General features: G+C 41.7%; 1 protein-coding gene across 1 annotated transcript; it reads right to left on the reverse strand.

Moving 5' to 3' along the window:
* Positions 1 to 572: 572 nt before the first annotated feature.
* On the reverse strand, positions 573 to 14,285 carry LOC110487735 (calcium-binding protein 2). Its single transcript, XM_036942998.2, has 7 exons — positions 13,823 to 14,285; positions 12,874 to 13,182; positions 2,114 to 2,144; positions 1,814 to 1,948; positions 1,493 to 1,602; positions 1,202 to 1,349; positions 573 to 1,029 (listed from the first exon to the last, which is right to left on the reverse strand). The coding sequence occupies exons 1-7, from the start codon at positions 13,907 to 13,909 to the stop codon at positions 1,004 to 1,006; spliced, it is 846 nt and encodes a 281-aa protein (XP_036798893.2). The 5' UTR covers positions 13,910 to 14,285; the 3' UTR covers positions 573 to 1,003.
* Positions 14,286 to 19,560: the final 5,275 nt, after the last annotated feature.

Raw genomic sequence — 19,560 nt, forward strand, 5'->3', positions numbered from 1 at the left:
ACTCTGTTCTACTCCCTTCGTGGCTGAAAACGTTCAGCTCTCTGTTGGTTCCATTCAATCACGCTTCGGTTCGTGTCCATGCACCATATGAACTACGACCCTTTCTCTGATTTATTTCTGTTACACCCAGCAGCTCAAGGTGATCAGCCCAGACTCAAACTTGCCACAGTGCTGCTCATAAACATAGTGTCTTTGCATATGCCTAGCAGAGGAGGCTGGTGGGAGGAGCTATAGGAGGATGGCTTATTGTGTAATGGCTGCAATGGAATAAATGGAATTATCAAACATATGGAAACCACATTTGACTTGGTTCCATTTTTTTCCATTGTCATAGAAGTTCATAAAATTGCTCAGTTGAATTGGTTGAAACTAATCTTTTCCATGCCACCATGTGTTCTTTGCCTTGAACGGAAGATTAATTAATGAATTATAATTTTCATTAACTAAATTCCTGTCCCTATTTAGTCTTACGTTGCATTAAAATGTGTCTAATTTTATTATCAATTGATCATCAATAAATGAATTAGTCGAACATTTTCTTAGAAATTATTACATTTAAGATAACACATAAAAACAACACAGACAACTTTTTATTTGAAAATAACGTCACATTTTACAAACGAGGTTAAACCTTTGAACACACATACAATCAGAGTAAAAACATTCACTTAAAAAAAAGACACTTTAAAAAGATAAGAGATACTCATAAAAGACAGCCAAGCAATAGGATTTTGATATGTTACAACCAATCAATGTTCAATTTAACTGTCACAGCTTGAGTTGCAAGATTTGTAGAACTACTATTAAGTGTTGACTCAATTTAAGTGCTGCTTAACAAAAAATAACAAACCGAGGTCCAGTCAGTAGAACAAGAATGTTCACTACAAATGTAGTGGTCCCTTTTCCAGTTGTTCACTACAAATCTAGTGGTCCCTTTTCCAGTTGTTCACTACAAACGTAGTGGTACCTTTTCCAGTTGTTGCACAACAACCATATGGTTATCTCAGCGTGACATCATTCGAACAAATTCTTTGAAAAGAGAGAGATAATGACAGAGATTTAAATGAGAAGGAGACATGATTATCCCATACACAGACCGACAGAAAACCTACCACTGCTTCTAACAAATATAAATCAGTACTGAAGTTGAGTATGCATGCACGCAAACACACACACACACACACACACACACATCTCTCACCCTCAAAGTCGACCAGTCCGTCCTGGTTGAGATCCACGTCTCGGAGGATCTCGTCGATCTCTCTGTTGGTCAGCTGTTCTCCCATCAGCTTCTTCATGGCCTCCCTCAGTTCCATTATACTGATCTGACCATCACTGTTAGCATCAAACTGTGTGTGAGAGAGAAAGAGAGAGAGAGAGAGACAGAGAGAGAAAGGAGGCTATAGTGACAGTTACTCACATTGAGAAAGACAGCAACCATCTCTGTCAGCTTTCAAACCACACAATCTGAGAGAGAGAGAGAGAGAGAGACCTCCTTGAATGCATCTCTCAGTTCTTTCACTCCGATCATGTCTGCTGTCTCTGCCAGCATCTTTGGGCCCATCAGCTCCACAAAGTCCTCAAAGTCTAGTTTGCCGCCACCTACAGACCAGATAAAAACATTACTACTATTATTCATTGTTACAATATGGACAATATGTCTTTCATTGCCTAAATAATCCTTGATTTTGTGTTTCCTTGGTTCATAATTCATTGCAATAATCAACTTAAATTCCGCCATAGCACTCAAGAGTTTCAGATATTCCATGACTCGGTGGTTTCCTCTGTCTCGTGATGATGACATCCAACTCACAGATGGACTGGCCCAGCTCGATGAGCTCCATCTCTGTGGGCATGTAGCCCATGGTCCTCATGCACTCTCCCAGGTCCTTGTAGCTGACATAACCATTCTTCTTCCTATCAAACTCCACAAACGCCTCGCGAAGCTCTGCAAACACACAGGCACACGCGTATGCATGCACGCACGCACACACAAACATACAAGTACACACACACATACAAGTACACACACAGGGTAAGAATTAGAGAATGTAGATTGTAAAACATGTCATGGTACGATTCTGACTGTGTGAGATAGAAAGGGGAAATCTACCTTCAATCTCCTCTGGTCGTAGGTCCCTGTCCTGTTGGAGGTAGCAGAGGGACTCACATAAGCAGACTGGTGGTGGCACATGAACACACACACACACATCGCATCACAAACACACACACGCACACACAAGCGCTACATCACAACCCCACGAGACGTATGACGATGACAAGATCTGTTTGCTCATGTACCCACGACAAGACAAACAACGTACGTGCATGTTTTCATGTGGATGCAAAAACCGCCGTCAAACACACAGATGTAAATCTAAAGATCAACAAACACAAAATGTTCAAGCGCTGATATTAGAAAATACACAATGGGCCTCAATCACAAAGACAATGGGAACCAATCAGCCAAAGGTATAAAAAGGAGGAGAGAAAAGAAGAGAGAGAAATTCTGCCATTTGTTTTTGCTTGTAAAAATCTACATATTTTTGTTACGGTATGATTAATAGCAGAGGTGGTACATGTGATATGTAGCGTGCCAGTAGACACACATTGTTAGAAAGAGTAAACCAGGATGCTTTGCAAAGTTAGACTAAATAGTATCTATATCTAGTACATTGCTTCTAAAGATATAACACAGTATCAGTCAAAGGTTTGGACACACCTACTCATTACAGAGTTTTTCTTTATCTTTACTATTTTCTACATTGTAGAATAATAGGGAAGACCTCATCACTATGAAATAACAAATATGGAATCATGTAGTAACCAAAGAAGTGTTAAACAAATCAAAATATATTTTCTATTTGAGAATTTTTTTTTAAACACCCCTTGCCTTGACAACAGCACTCATGAGGACCACCACAGGAAAGGAAGACCCAGAGTTAGCTGTGCTGCAGAGGATAAGTTCATTAGAGTTAATTGCACCTCAGATTGCAGCCCAAATAAATGCTTCAGAGAGTTCAAGTAACAGACACATCTCAACATCAACAATTCAGAGGACACTGCGTGAATCAAACCTTCATGGCCGAATTGCTGCAAAGAAACCACTACTAAAGGACACCAATAAAAAGAAGAGACCTGCTTGGGTCAAGAAACTTGATCAATGGACATTAGACCGGTGGAAATCTGTCCTTTGGTCTGATGACTCCAAATTTGCGATTTTTGGTTCCAACCGCTGTGTCTTTGTGAGACGCAGAGCAGGTGTACGGATGATCTCCGCATGTGTGGCATGGAGGAAGAGGTGTGATGGTGTGGGGGTTCTTTGCTGGTGACTCTGTCTGTGATTTATTTAGAATTGAAGGCACACTTAACCAGCATGTCTACCACAGCATGTTGCAGCGATACACCATCCCATCTGGTTTGGGCTTAGTGGGACTGTGATTTGTTTTTCAACTGGACAATGACCCAACACACCTCCAGGCTGTGTAAGGGCTATTTGACCAAGAAGGAGATTGATGGAGTGCTGCACCAGATGACCTGGCCTCCACAATCACCCGACCTCAACCCAATTGATATGGTTTTGGATGAGTTGGTCCGCAGAGTGAAGGAAAATCAGCCAACAAGTGCTCAGCATATATGGGAACTCCTTCAAGATGGTTGGAAAAGCATTCCAGGTGAAGCTGGTTGAGAGAATACCAAGAGTGTGCAAAGCTGTCATCAAGGCAAAGGGTGGCTACTTTGAAGAATCGAAAATGTAAAATATATTTTGATTTGTTTACATTTTTTTTGGTTACTACATGATTCCATGTGTGTTATTTCATAGTTCGACAATGTTGAAAATAGTAATACAAATTAAGAAAAATCCTTGAGGTGGGTGTCCAAGCTTTTGACTGGTACTGTATATCTGAACCTAAATCTACACAGATTGCATTGTATTGTTTGTATTATGGACTCGGTAAAATACTTTCACAAAACATAAATCACTGTAGTAACCAGATTATTGGGTAGTGTGGGTTTATTGTAAGTAAGACCCTTGGACATATAATGTGAATTGTTTACAGACACACACACACACACACACGTCCACACACTGTAGGTCGTGCCTGTTCTGGTGTAGTAGGTCATTAGGTTGAGTTTGTTTGATGGCAGAGAAATATAGGGAGTGACAATCCCTGTAGATGTCTTTCTCTTTACTATGGATGTTCTTCTTGGAATCTCCCTGTATGTGATAAACACAGTGCAACACCACATCAAGGTTTGGTTGGACTCCTCTCTGCCTGCAGAATGTACTTTAAATAGCACGTTTGATTGGTTGTCCCATGATGAAAATGAAATGATTGTGGAGAGAATGTTATGTGGTGAGAAGGACGTGAAGATGAGCATGATGTGTGGGTGAGTGTGTGTGTGTGTGTGAATAGTTTAGTATGTAATTGTACGTGTGTGTGTGATTGAGTATGCGCTTGCATGCATGTGTCTCATTATGTGTGTGTGTGTGTTCACTAGCATGTGTACGTACGATCTGACTGCTTGCAAAGCCCTGTTTGAGGAAGATGCAGGCGGGTCCCACGATGCTGTGTAACACGGTGCAGTTCTGGACCAGTGCAGACAGTGGCGCCTTAAACTCCTCGTCCTCACCCGATTCCTCCTCGCCCTCCGACCGGGGCCCCTCCTGGCCCCCTGCCCCCCCCTTGCCCCCCAGGGGCCCGACGGCCCCCTTAGAACCAGAATCATCCAGAACTAGTGAACCCAACAGTCGTTGCCTTCACACTCTGTTTCCCTCTCTGTCTGCTGAGGTCTGACAGCCAGCTGTCCACAGCACTAGTCCTCAGGGAGATCCGATGTTACATCAGCAAACAGGACAGGACAGGATTGGCAATCTCTGTCAGACTTTTAGAAGTTTAACTCTATCTACATGACAAGCCCTATCAGCCAGCAGACCATCAGCCTAATAAGTCTAGCTCTCTGTCTGCTGGTCTGTGTATTGGTTACAAGAAGCTATGCTTTCCCTCCATCTCTCACTCTTTCTCTCTCATCTATCTCTTTCTCTGTTCTGTTTTCCGAGGCTCAGTCTTGGCTCAGAGTTGGATTGGGGCGTTCATTCTGGTAAGTGTTCAGACACTCTGCTCAACTCAGAGACTCAACACACATAACACACTTACAGATTACATCTCGTCAATATGATAATGCCAGAGTTGTGTTTAGTTACAGTTTTTCTCAACCTGTGTACAAACATTTTTTGGAAGTGTGGTTAAACTAACCTACAGCAAACCAACGATGATCAAATGCTTAAGTACGTTTGCAGAATGTCTGATAAGTTTATTGTCTTTATGCCTGGATTGCATATACTGTATTAGGCCCAGCTTTACAAAACTGTAAATACAATTGTCATCAATAAATGCAAAATTCAATGCGAAGTGTTTTGTTTACAGAATATTAACATGTTGTTTTCATCGGAAGAGAAAAGGTTGCAAACTGTTTCTGGCAATCAGTAAATACTACTACACAATATTGGAAATGGAAGGTACAATATAGGGAAAGATCTAGGCAACAGGGAATGTCAAATTTGTACGATTTTTTTTACAGCATTGCAGAGATGCAAAAAATGAAGTGGAGTTACTTCTAAGTGACTTTGGGTTACTCCTAAACATTCCCCCTATGTAAAAAGTGGTTGAATCAACATTGTTTCCACATCATTTCAACCCCCCCAAAAATCTATGTGACAATGTGGAATCAACGTGGTAAATCAATTTGCCAATAGTTTTTTTTCACCCAACTTTGAACCTAAATCCAATGACATGGGTAATGTTTTGTTGTTGATTTCACTTTGAATTCACATAAGTTGACAGCTCAACCAAATGTGAATCAAAACTAGATGTTGAACTGGGGTCTATGCCCAGTGGGTTGTGACCTTCCATTATAGAGCTTTACAGTGGTGTGGATTGAGGCCTAGACATTCATATCAGTTGCCATTGTATTCACCTTCCTTATTTCTATTGGGGATTGTGTTTCTGCAGCCGATGGAAGATCTAAGCCTATGCACAGAACTGAATACATGGAATTGGGACTGTGAAGATATTGATGAAGGATTCCTGCACAGTGTGCTTATTTTCTATTTTCCTTTTGATCAGGAATAATGTTGTAATTTTCCATAATCATGCACCTTTTGATAGTTCTATTTCCAGTTTTGATCATCATGATTTAGTGACAGCAAAGCAAATATTTTGATCACCAGAATCAAAAACAACACATGCTAACTTTCTGTTTTGTCAGCTTAGACTCAAGAGAAATAGATGTTTGTGTTGATCTTTTTTTGCAGACAGTCGTGTTCTTTTGAGTAATGTATTAGCGATTGTGACGGTAGCATATAGAGTTGATGAATATATTTAAGTTTTGAGAAGGCATTTACTGTTTTTTTTTTCAATGGGCCACAGAATTCTGTGTCTTGAGAATACTTTTTTTTTTTAAATCAACAACATTGATCTATAAAAATAAAAAATAAATGCTTGTATGCGCTTGAGAATAACTGTAGTATCAAAATCCACGTCTGGTACCAGATTGATCTGGTTGTTGGGCCTGCCCTTTAGGGAACACAAGGATAAAGATCTCTGGGGAGTAATACTGCTTATCAGGCTCGGAGATAATCAAAGAAAGATCTCCATTGTACAGAGATGCAGAGACGTTGTGCATATACAGTGCCTTGCGAAAGTATTCGGCCCCCTTGAACTTTGCGACCTTTTGCCACATTTCAGGCTTCAAACATAAAGATATAAAACTGTATTTTTTTGTGAAGAATCAACAACAAGTGGGACACAATCATGAAGTGGAACGACATTTATTGGATATTTCAAACTTTTTTAACAAATCAAAAACTGAAAAATTGGGCGTGCAAAATTATTCAGCCCCCTTAAGTTAATACTTTGTAGCGCCACCTTTTGCTGCGATTACAGCTGTAAGTCGCTTGGGGTATGTCTCTATCAGTTTTGCACATCGAGAGACTGGAATTTTTTCCCATTCCTCCTTGCAAAACAGCTCGAGCTCAGTGAGGTTGGATGGAGAGCATTTGTGAACAGCAGTTTTCCTGGTCTCCCAGGTGGCTTGTGGCAAACTTTTAACGACACTTTTTATGGATATCTTTAAGAAATGGCTTTCTTCTTGCCACTCTTCCATAAAGGCCAGATTTGTGCAATATACGACTGATTGTTGTCCTATGGACAGAGTCTCACACCTCAGCTGTAGATCTCTGCCCTCTGAGACTATCACAGTGCAGGTGCATTTATACGGAGACTTGATTACACACAGGTGGATTGTATTTATCATCATTAGTCATTTAGGTCAACATTAGATCATTCAGAGATCCTCACTGAAATTCTGGAGAGAGTTTGCTGCACTGAAAGTAAAGGGGCTGAATAATTTTGCACGCCCAATTTTTAAATTTTGGATTTGTTAAACAAGTTTGAAATATCCAATAAATGTTGTTCCACTTCATGATTGTGTCCCACTTGTTGGTGATTCTTCACAAAAAAATACAGTTTTATATCTTTATATTTGAAGCCTGAAATGTGGCAAAAGGTCGCAAAGTTCAAGGGGGCCGAATACTTTCGCAAGGCACTGTAAGTGAAAAGGAAACGTCATAGATTGTCTCAGCTGGAGTTGTTCAGAATAATCACGTTGAATGGTTTCAGATCAATGTCGTGACAATCCTGCAGATCAATGTTGTTTAAAAATGCACAGGACCTATTCTAAATGGAGTACTTTGCAGAAAAAATACATTTGGCCAATATTTTCAGGGTACTACACACATAAACACACAGACAAAGAAATAGAAAGCAAATGCTTCTCTCGTCCCATATCTTTAAAAAAAAAGCAAATAACTGCTCTTACCTTAATTTTGCTTTTCATGGATGGCTTAGTACAATTTCCCATCCCCTATCCTCGGAGTGTGAAGTAACACTCTTGACCCTCCTTCTCTTTTCCCTCCCTCTCTATTCTATTTCCCTTCTTCCTATTTTTTCTGTCTGTCTTTCTTTCTCTCTCTCTCTCTCTCTCTCTTCTCTCTCTCTCTCTCTCTCTCTCTCTCTCTCTCTCTCTCTCTCTCTCTCTCTTCCCCCTTTCTTTGGAGTTCCAAAGGTCCCACCCGAGATTAGAGTTCTGAGGAGGGGTCCAGGAGGTCCCATCACCCAGTCACATCGTGGTCTGAAGTGATGTTCATATCAGAGATGAAACATACAGTAGAACCTCTATAATCCACACTCAGAAGATCCGAAATCCCATAAACAACATCCTGATCTGCGTTTAAGGTCGCCTAAAACAAACATTAACCTAACACTTCTGTGTCTGAACAGAAAAGAGTTAATGCGTGCATTACTCTGTCTTTCTCCCTCTCGCTCCTACTCACTCATCAACTCTCAATTTGACCCCTTCTTAAATCCCCTATCTCTCTACCCCTCTCATTCTCTCCTCCTCTCTGTCCCTAGAGCAAGGCTCGTTACAGCATTCAAATGACTACATCTATGTTAGGGGGTGAGATGCAGACAGACAGAGAGAGAGGGGGAGAGACAGATAGAGAGAGAGGGAGAGATAGACAGAGAGAGGGAGGAGAGATAGAGAGAATTAGAGGGGACAAACACAAGGGATTTAAAAATCCCTATCCCTCCATTTCAGATTAAAGGGAGCGATGGAGGGGTAAGAAGAGAAACGGATAGAGTGAGGAGATTGAGAGAAACAACGAAAGGGAGAAATTGAGGGCAGGTTGGAGAGAGAGGTGATACAAGATGGAAAGAGAGGATGAGAAGGAGGAGTGATGGAGAGAAAAGGATGGACAATTCAGAGGAACAGGGAAGAAGAAAATCAAACTGGTCATGAGATGAAAATCTCCGGGAAAGCAGGAAGAGAACAAGACAAGAAGCAAAACAGGGAAAGAAACAACAAATGAGCGAGGAAAGAAAAGAGCCAAGAGTGAGACTGAAGCTGAAACAGCCGGGAAGCAAGCTGCTGTTTTGGACTACCATTAGATGTGTGTATGTGCGTATGTTAGAATCACACACACCATTAACTGTATGCTTGGGTTAATAATATCCAAACCAAATACGCGCATCACAGTCGACTGCTCTAATTGGACTGTTTTTAAAATCAATCAACACATCTTCATGCTTTCCTTGGATGTCAAATGTAATATTCTCTCTGATTGGTGAATGATAAAAGCATTACAGAGGTTCTAATCCGAGCGGTAATGCTGTCTAATCCAGAGACGCAGGACATAATATCAGACACTCCAGGATAACATTTAAACTGTGACTCACATGACACGACTGTGACTAAACTGTGACTCAACACTGACTCAAATGACAAAATAAATACTATGACTACTGATGGGAATTACATGCTGTATATATATATATATATAGAGAGAGAGAGACCTTTAGGATTTATTTATTGTCAACAGCGGCAGATGTTAATATACGGTAGCCTGACTTTGTAGAGCTTATTACTAATGCATACCATTCTAAGCCATTGTCCTTGTGATGGACCTTGGGGGCATAAAGCTAAGGGTTAGGTTCCATAGATGCTGGTCTAAGGTCAGATTTGTGTTTCCCCCCCATATGGTTAAGGTTAGGATTGGGAGAAGGTAAAGTGATGCCAGATCTATGCCCATTGGTGCCCAGCGGGCCCCAACTACTATCCAGAGAGTTCCATACCCTCGTAGGTCAGAGGGATGAACTCTGTGATAGGCCTGGTCCTCCAGCTGGGACTTGTTATGATGCACAGCTGTGAACAAAGTACTTTGGCAACTTCCAGGGTAGTCAAACACATCAGTGTGTACGTGTGTGTGTGTGTGTGTGTCTGTGTGTGTGTGTACGTGTGCATGTGTGTGTTGTATAAATAACATTTGTAGTAGGATATACATTTTGTGACATTCCATGACCACTCTTACCTGATATTACCTTACCTCAAATTCTGCCAAATATTTATTTCATATTTGATACTGTGGTTCGGTCATGTCCCTCTCTACCCCTTCCGGCTCTCTCTTTCTCTCTCTCTCTCTCTCTCTCTCTCTTTCTCTCTCTCTCTCTCTCGCTCTCTCTCTCTCTCTCTCTCTCTCTCTCTCTCTTTCTCTCTCTCTCTCTCTCTCTCTCTCTCTCTCTCTCTCCCTCTCTCTCTCTTCACACCCATTCAAACCCAGACGTATGGTGAGAGTAGCAGATAAGAAGTATGAGTGCCAAGATTAACTGAGTGACAGATGTCTGTTACAAGATCAACCGACCGCTTTTCCTCTATACTTTTGGAGACAGTCTCTGATTTAGATCAAATGAACATTTTGGCTCATGTCATGACAAAATCTTTAACAAGTACTAGGTCAGTACTAGGGCAGTTCAACACTGCAGTGTCAATTTAATACCACTAGAGGACAGCTTCTTTCCAGAATATAGTACAAAATATAGTACAAAATATAGTGTTCCATAAGTATTTGGCAAAATGTAAAGCAGCAATCAGCAGCTGAAACAACAAAAAAGTGTACTCCCGTCCTGTTTGGGTAAAAAGCTGAGGGATGGGGCTGGAGAAATGTAACCACTCTCAAATTCATAGACCGAGCTATGGATGCAAGGACTGACCATCCATGATATCAAAATGATAGCTTAACGATGTTTTGAGGCTATATAGTGTTTGTTTACATTTACTTTGTTAACAAACATTGGAGTAAAACAAGCTTATATTTTGGGTTCTGAAGCTCATGAGGCATTTAGAAGTTGTATTATTCAAGAAACAATGGGTATATATAATTAATTTATAAATCACAAAATGTATGTAGCAACTGCAGAGTGCCCCTTTAAAACCACATTGTATTTGATTTATATGGCCACAAGGGAGAATTCTCCTTGTTTAATAAATAGGATCTCTACAGATCGGTGTCCCACCCTCAGGACGGTTGAGCTAATGTGATTAGCATGACGTTGTAAGTAACAAGAACATTTCTCAGCACATAGATATATCTGATGTGTCTAAATTCTTGTTAATCTAACTGCACTGTCCAATTTACAGTAGCTAGTACAGTGAAAGAATACCATGCTGTTGTTTGAGGAGGGTGCACAATTATGAACGTGTAAAATGTATGAATAAACCAATTAGGCATAATTGGGCAGTCTTGATACAACATTTTGAATAGATATGCAATAGTTCATTGGATCAGTCTAAAATGTTGTGCAAACACTGCTGCCATCTCGTGGCCAAAGTCTAAATTGCGCCTGGGCTGGAATAATACATTATGGCCATTCTCTTGCATTTCAAAGAAGGTTATACAAAAAAACATGTTTTTTTCTTTGTATTATGTTTTGCCAGATCTAATGTGTTATTTTCTCCTACATTAATTTCACATTTCAAAGTGTTTCCTTTCAAATGCTGCATATCCTTGCTTCAGGGCCTGAGCTACAAGCATTTAGATTTGGGTATGTAATTTTAGGCAAAATTTTTTAACTATCCTTTTGTGGATTTCAGGTTTTCACGAGGATAGAAGAACAAGATCTCTCTCACTCACTCACTCACTCACACACACACACACACACACACACACACACACACACACACACACACACACACACACACACACACACACACACACACACACACACACACACACACACACGGTAAATCAGGATTAGTCCCAGGACAAGTCTGGTAAACAACACTCATGCTGTTGATAGGATAAACATTGTTGCAACCACTGCCATTAAGACTGATTACCTATCTAATTGATATTTTATTGTTGATCATGTCAATTAATCATGTCACTCTGTTGGGCTTCTGGTTCTGTGTGTTCTGATCTGCATCAGGTATCAGTATTATACCTCTCTGTCACATGACCAGTATGACACGACCAGGTGTCAGCTCACAACCACAACCACACACACACACACAAGCACACGCACACACACACTTTGTTTGCTCTGCATGCCTAGAGGATGGAGTGTGTGGTAAGTGTGTGTGTATTGAGACAGACTCAGGTAGACACGCATCATGTAACCTGACTCTTACCCCTGACTGGAATTAAGGCTCTGGTCGCTATGGTGATATGCGTGTAGGAGCCGGTAATTCTGTAGATGTATTGTGTTCTGATCAGGTGTCAGATACTGATACTAGTATCCAGTGACTCAACTTGTCAACTACAGGAACTCTGCAGTGAGTCAATACCAGAGCCGAATACGGGCACAGGGGAGAGCAGGCCAGGCCAGGCAGGACAGGCTAGGCCAGGCAGGACAGGCTAGGCCAGGGGAGAGCAGGCCAGGCCAGGACAGGCCAGACCAGGGGAGAGGGGAGGAACCAGACTCCTGAGGGCAAACCTACTGCCCTCGCCCCAAGACTCTGAAGCCATGTGATGTTGTGCTGTTGTGTCGGTGTAATGTGGATGGGGACGAGTACTGTTTGGTGTATATTACTCCTGGGGCTTAAAATGATATCTGTTACGAATTACAGTTTCCTAATGTAGCAGATACCAATGAAGGAGCTTAAACCATCACACACGCTACCACATGAACCCTGAACACATAGATAAACAACACAACTCTGTTAGCATCAAGGCTAACACTTAAACATGGGATATAGGGTATAGGATAAGCAGCTACCGTAAAGTATTGCGACAGAGTCAGCGTTTTTATTTGGAGCAGGGGGCCTTCGAATTTCAATCAGGACCTTGGTAGATTGCAATCGTGCCTTGGATGGATGGACATGGGCACACACACATAGACACAGACACAGACACAGACACACACACACACACACACACACACACACACACACACACACACACACACACACACACACACACACACATGGCTAAAGAAGGCCAATCTCAGGGCAGACCCGGGTCATCCTGGCTCTTACCGGTCCAAATGCTGGGTCCATTATAGGGAGCAGGTCTATGGACTCCTTCTCTTCCTGCTTCTGACCACTCGTCTTCATCATATCTGCCACATCCAGGTCCTCCACATCCAGGTCCTCCTCTGCCTCCTCTTCATCCCCTGTACCTCTCTCTCTATCTCTGGGGAAGGGGGTGGGGGTCTGGCTGTACCTCCTACCATGGGGGAGGTTGACTCCAGCCGCTGACACTTCTGAGTCTCCACTCTGCTCACTGGACCGCCTCCTCTGCTTAATCTGCTGTTTCTGAACTTTCTTACTGATCGCTGCTTTTACCTGCATGGGGAAAGTACAGGTGCGAGATCAATTATAACAACGTTGTTACTGATAGTCAGGAACTGAGTCAGATCCATACAAGTGTTTCAAACAAACTAAGAAATGAATCAGATATTATTATTTCAAATTGAAAAATGAACAATAATTGAGTAACGAACAAATTGGTGTTTGAGGTCAAATTCACTGGTAAATTCACAAGTATTCTCCATCAATTAATCATTTTTCTCTTCATTTTCTCTTTTTTCATATACCGTACCTGCAAGGTTATCCCTATCCCCGCCCCATTCTATATCAATCCATTCATCTTTTCACCCTCAACTGCCCCTAACACAGGTTTTCACGAGGATAGAAGAACAAGATCTCTCTCACTCACTCTCTCACACACACACACACACACACACACACACACACACACACACACACACACACACACACACACACACACACACACACTCATTTATATACACCCAATATCATCTTAAACTCCAAGAGATGCTAAAACCTCTCACAACATCTATGTTTTTTCAATCGAGGTAGAGAGGTATTAGTCAAATATAGAAGATAATACAATTATACATTGTGTAATTAATTCACCTGAAAACAAACCGACACAAACACACCCATACACACAAACACACACCTGTTTTGCACTTTTCCCGTGCGGCGAGCTCATCCCTGCTGAACCACCTCCTCCAGCGGAAGAATCCTTCGGAATGATCATGAACATCTCGGTGTTGTTTTCTTACACGCCCTATCTCTTTCTCCCCCTCCCTTTCTCGTTCCCTCTCTTTCTCGCTCTCACTCTCTCTCTCACTTCCTCCCTCTCCTCTCTAGTTTTCCGAGTGGATTTTTTTTACAGACACTTCAAACTGACTAGTTCTGTATCTATTAAAGTCATTTTGTCTGGACTCTTCTAAATTCTGCTTTGACTTGCTTTCTCTCTCCCAAGTTTAAAATCAGAAAATAGCTAACTTTTCCAAAATAAAATTGTTCTCCCTTTGTACTCCCTTGATTTCCCTCCCCTTCTCTTTTCTCCCTTTCCCCTGTCTCTATCTATCCCTGTTCAGCGGTTGTTAGTGCGTGCCTCTCTCTATCTCTCGTCCTGTTCGTCCAGGTGAGGGGGGTTTTATCATCATGTGTCCTGCAACTCAGGGATTGAGTTCCTGCCCCTCTCTCTCTTTCTCTCTCTCTCTCTCTCTCTCTCTCTCGCTCTCTCCACTTCCTCTCTCTCTCTCACTCTCTCTCTCTCTCATCCTATCTCTCCATTACCCCCCCCCCCCCACACACAGACACTTTGTCTCTGTCCATCCCCCTTTTCCCTGTCTCTCTCTCATGTTGTCTGTCTGTGATCTGTTTTGTGTAGTGTGATAAGTTGTGTCTGCCCAGGCCCTGGCCTTTGTTGGAACGCTAATTGGATTTTCATTGAGGTGTTCAGGTCAGCCTTTCAGGAGGAGGGAAGGGGCGATGAGTACAGATTCAAACATGACATGTCATCGCCATCGAACACGAACATGCATGCATGGATAAATACATCATCCAGGCATGACTAAACACACACACAAACACAGTTGCGGGTGCAACAGTATCAGTCAAAAGTATATACAAACCTACTCATTCAACAGTTTTTCTTTATTTTTACTATTTTCTATATTGTACAATTATAGTGAAGACATCAAAACTATGAAATAACACATATAGAAGAATCATGTAGTAACCAAAAAAAGTGTTACACATATCAAAACATAATTTATATTAGAGATTCTACAAAGTAGCCACCCTTTGCCTTGATGACAGCGTTGCAGACTCTTGGCATTCTCTCAACCAGCTTCATGACGAATGCTTTTCCAACAGTCTTGAAGGAGTTCCCACATATGCTGGGCACTTGTTGACTGCTTTTCCTTCACTTTGCGGTCCAACTCATCCCAAACCATCTCAATTGGGTTGAGGACAGGGGATTGTGGAGGCCAGGTCAGCTGATGCAGCACTCCATCACTCTCCTTGGTCAAATAGCCCTTACACAGCCTGGAGGTGTGTTGGGTCATTGCCCTGTTGAAAAACAAATGATAGTCTCACTAAGCCCAAACCAGATGGGATGGCGTATCGCTGCTTAAGGCTGTGGTAGCCATGCTGGTTAAGTATGCCTTCAATTCTAAATAAATCACAGACAGTGTCACCAAAAAAGCATCCCCACACCATCACACCTCCTCCTCCATGCTTCACGGTGGGAACCATACATGCGGAGATCATACGTTCCTACTCTGCTTCTCATAAAGACCCGGTGGTTGGAACCAAAAGTCTCGCATTTGGACTCATCAGACCAAATGACAGATTTCCACCGGTCTAATGTCCATTGTTCGTGTTTCTTGGCCCAAGCAAGTCTCTTCTTAATATTGGTGTTCTTTAGTAGTGGTTTCTTTGAAGAAAATCGACCATGAAGGCTTGATTCACGCAGTCTACTCTAAACAATTGAAGTCTGTTACTTGAACTCTGTGAAGCATTTATTTGGGCTGCAATCTGAGGTGCAGTTTACTCAGCAGAGGTAACTCTGGGTTCCTTTCCTGTGGCGGTCCTCATAAGAGCCAGTTTCATCATAGCGCTTGATGGTTTTTGCGACTGCACTTTAAGATATAAGATATTTAAGTTATTGACATTTTCCGAATTGACTGACCTTCATGTCTCAAAGTTATGACGGACTGCCGCTTCTCTTTGCTTATTTGAGCTGTTCTTGCCATAATATGGTATTTTACTAAATAGGGGTATCTTCTGTATACCACCCCTACCTTGTCACAACCCAAGTGATTGGCTCAAATGCATTAAGAAGGAAAGAAATTCCACAAATTAACTTTTAACAAGGCACACCTGTTAATTGAAATGCATTCCAGGTGACTATCTCATGAAGCTGGTTGTGAGAATGCCAAGAGTGTGCAAAGTTGTCATAAAGGCAAAGGGTGGCTAATTTGAAGAATCTCGCATTTAAAATATATTTTGATTTGTTTAACACATTTTTTGGTTACTACATGATTCCATATTTGTTATTTCATAGTTGTGATGTCTTCACTATTATTCTACAATGTAGAAAATAGTAAAAACAAAGAAAAACCCTTTAATGAGAGACTGTGTCCAAACTTTTGACTGGTACTATACCTGTGTGCCGTGAACTAACCCAGCACACAGACTCTATGCTCAATCACAGTTTGGCTTAGAGCATAACTCTAAGCTCTTCCTTACACGGACATGTGTGACATCGCCACAGATATTTAAGTCCACTGAAAGCATCTGATTTCTAGAAAGAAGTAATAACCACCTCTGCTCTTCCTTCTCATTCCAGAACAGTACTTAGCCCTTAGTCTATAGGATAGTGAAGGACCACAAATAGTTCCGGGATAAATGATGAGCGTCACTCTCCATCCCTTCGGCTGATCTCCAATCAGTTTCAGTTCAATAAACAAGGACTATCAATGTAACCTAGCCACATACTGTTTGTACCACAGGAGGTTGGTGGCACCTTAATTGGGGAGGACGGACTCATGGTAACGGCTGGAGCGGAATAAATGGAATGGTAATCGATTTCCATGTGTTTGATACCATTCCATTAGTCCATTCCAGCCATTATTATGAGCCGTCCTCCCCTCAGCAGCCTCCTGTGTTTTGTATTACTACCTACATCTATTATGTGTAAATTGGGTTGAACTCTGTCTGTATCTTATGTTACAGTATGTCTTTATGTCTGCCATGTCTGTATGCTTGTAATGTAATGACACATGGAACATTTCCAAACAGATTATAAAGTATTCTATCCTATTTGCCCCACTGTTTTCTTGACCTCTGGCCCCTCCTCTTTCCTCCTCTATTCACCCCTCCCTTCTTAGCCAGCTCTTAACCTCTTTCCTCCTCTATTCACCCCTCCCTTCTTAGCCAGCTCTTAACCTCTTTCCTCCTCTATTCACCCCTCCCTTCTTAGCCAGCTCTTAACCTCTTTCCTCCTCTATTCACCCCTCCCTTCTTAGCCAGCTCTAAACCTCTTTCCGGCTGAAAAATAAGTTGATAGTAGTCAAGCTGAAGGAGAAGTGTATGGTAACAAACATTTCTCCAGTTCCTAATGAGGTTTCCATTAATCACATTAAGCCTATCTCTCTCCCTCCCCTATCTGTCTGGTCATTAGTTATTGATTGGGGAGCACAAACTCAGACTGGGAGAAAACAGATCCATTACGACAAAAACATCCAGAGTTGCACTGGTCAAAAATAGAATGGTGTATTTTACAAAGGGATAACTCAGGAGGGCCCGGCGGGAAGAGAATGATAGTTAGAGAGGTGGATAAGGGAGAGGCAGAAGCCATGTTTACACCTTGACATGTGGTTGTCGTTATCCGATCAAGATGATCTGATCACTATCTGATCAAGATTTGTTGTGTCTACACAGGGTAATTAAACGTGCCTCTTATCTGCCCACTGCTTCCATATTGTGACCAGTTTGTTCCCTGGTCACTCCCTGTGTGCAAATTAATCCAACCTGCATTGGTGCTCCCTTATGACACAAGCTGTATCAATTGTCTGAAAACAGCACACTTTTATAGTCAATAGTTTTACACTGATCATCACAGACTGTATTTGTTATCCAATGATTTAAAACTGGGTGTAGGCTATCATTGATCATTCAGTAACGGAGTCTCCTTCACTCCGAGAGATGATCGACTGACATACTAGCATTACAGAATGTAAACTTAACCACACATGGGGATACACGGGACGGTCTATGATGGAGTCACAGCAGAAGAGCGCAGTGCATGACAAGTGTATGGCAAGGTATAATGTGTAGGCATAATTGCTGTTTCCACCTGTACCTTTACATCTAGCCAGAGAAGACTTTTATAACATTTCCATAGGCAAGCCACTGTATTATAGCGCTGTATTATTTCCCTATCTGATATAGCAACTGAATTAGACTATTCACATGACCAAACAGTTGATAAAGCGCTCAGCAGCTTTCCCTCAATATTGCCACAGCACTGTCCAGAATGAACTGGGGATGTTCACCCAATACCGCTCTGAATGAAATGGGCACTGGGTTCTCCTGTTTCAACACATGCTATTACAGGCCTTTCTGTTCTATGCTTTAAAATATAACAATGTTTTTAGTGGCATTGAACCTGCGAACGAGGAACCCTTTGTCCATTTATATATATTTATTTATTTATTTATTTATGAGTGATCTAATTTCGATTGGACTGTGGCCCTTGGTTTCTAATGAAAACCACCATGATCTTAATTCTGGAGGGTTGTAGGACCGAGGCAGGAGGATTATCCAGAGACAGAGGCGAGGTGATTTGAGCCGCTCTGTTTGAGGGGACCCAGGTGTAGTGGTGTGAGGCGCTAAATGATGTTTATGAAACACTGGGAAATGTATCTGAAATGAAACCCAGGCTTGTTTACTAGTCCAATCATAAATCAAAGTCCTCTCCTTGTTCCTAGAGATCTACCTGTACGCCTATGATGAGTTATCTCTCTTTGAACAGAGAGAGAGAGAAGGAGGGAGGGAGGTGATGGATGGATAAACAGTAATGTAGAACGGAAGGCTTGTGTTACTGGATGTAGATTAGCCTTGGAGTAATGCTATCTAATTACAGATAAGATAGACAGATGAACTAGAAGAACCTTCATCATTAATTTGTTTGTTAATGAAGGGATGGACAATGAACTTACTATGGGCCCGATTCAGTCTTGCGATACAGTGCATTTGGAAAGTATTCAGACACCTTGATTTTTTTCCACATTTAGTTACGTTACAGCCTTATTGAAATATATACACTGCTCAAAAAAATAAAGGGAACACTAAAATAACACATCCTAGATCTGAATGAATGAAATATTCTTATTAAATACTTTTTTCTTTACATAGTTGAATGTGCTGACAACAAAATCACACAGAAATTAACAATGGAAATCAAATTTATCAACCCATGGAGGTCTGGATTTGGAGTCACACTCAAAATTAAAGTGGAAAACCACACTACAGGCTGATCCAACTTTGATGTAATGTCCTTAAAACAAGTTAAAATGACGCTCAGTAGTGTGTGTGGCCTCCATGTGCCTGTATGACCTCCATACAATGCCTGGGCATGCTCCTGATGAGGTGGCGGATGGTCTCCTGAGGGATCTCCTCCCAGACCTGGACTAAAGCATCCGCCAACTCCGCCAACTCCTGGACAGTCTGTGGTGCAACGTGGCGTTGGTGGATGGAGCGAGACATGATGTCCCAGCTCACTTGGATTCAGGTCTGGGGAACGGGCGGGCCAGTCCATAGCATCAATGCCTTCCTCTTGCAGGAACTGCTGACACACTCCAGCCACATGAGGTCTAGCATTGTCTTGCATTAGGA

Source organism: Oncorhynchus mykiss, chromosome 14 (genome assembly GCF_057628025.1).
Source record: "Oncorhynchus mykiss isolate SJ-2025 chromosome 14, ASM5762802v1, whole genome shotgun sequence".
NCBI classification, from domain to species: Eukaryota; Metazoa; Chordata; class Actinopteri; order Salmoniformes; family Salmonidae; genus Oncorhynchus; species Oncorhynchus mykiss.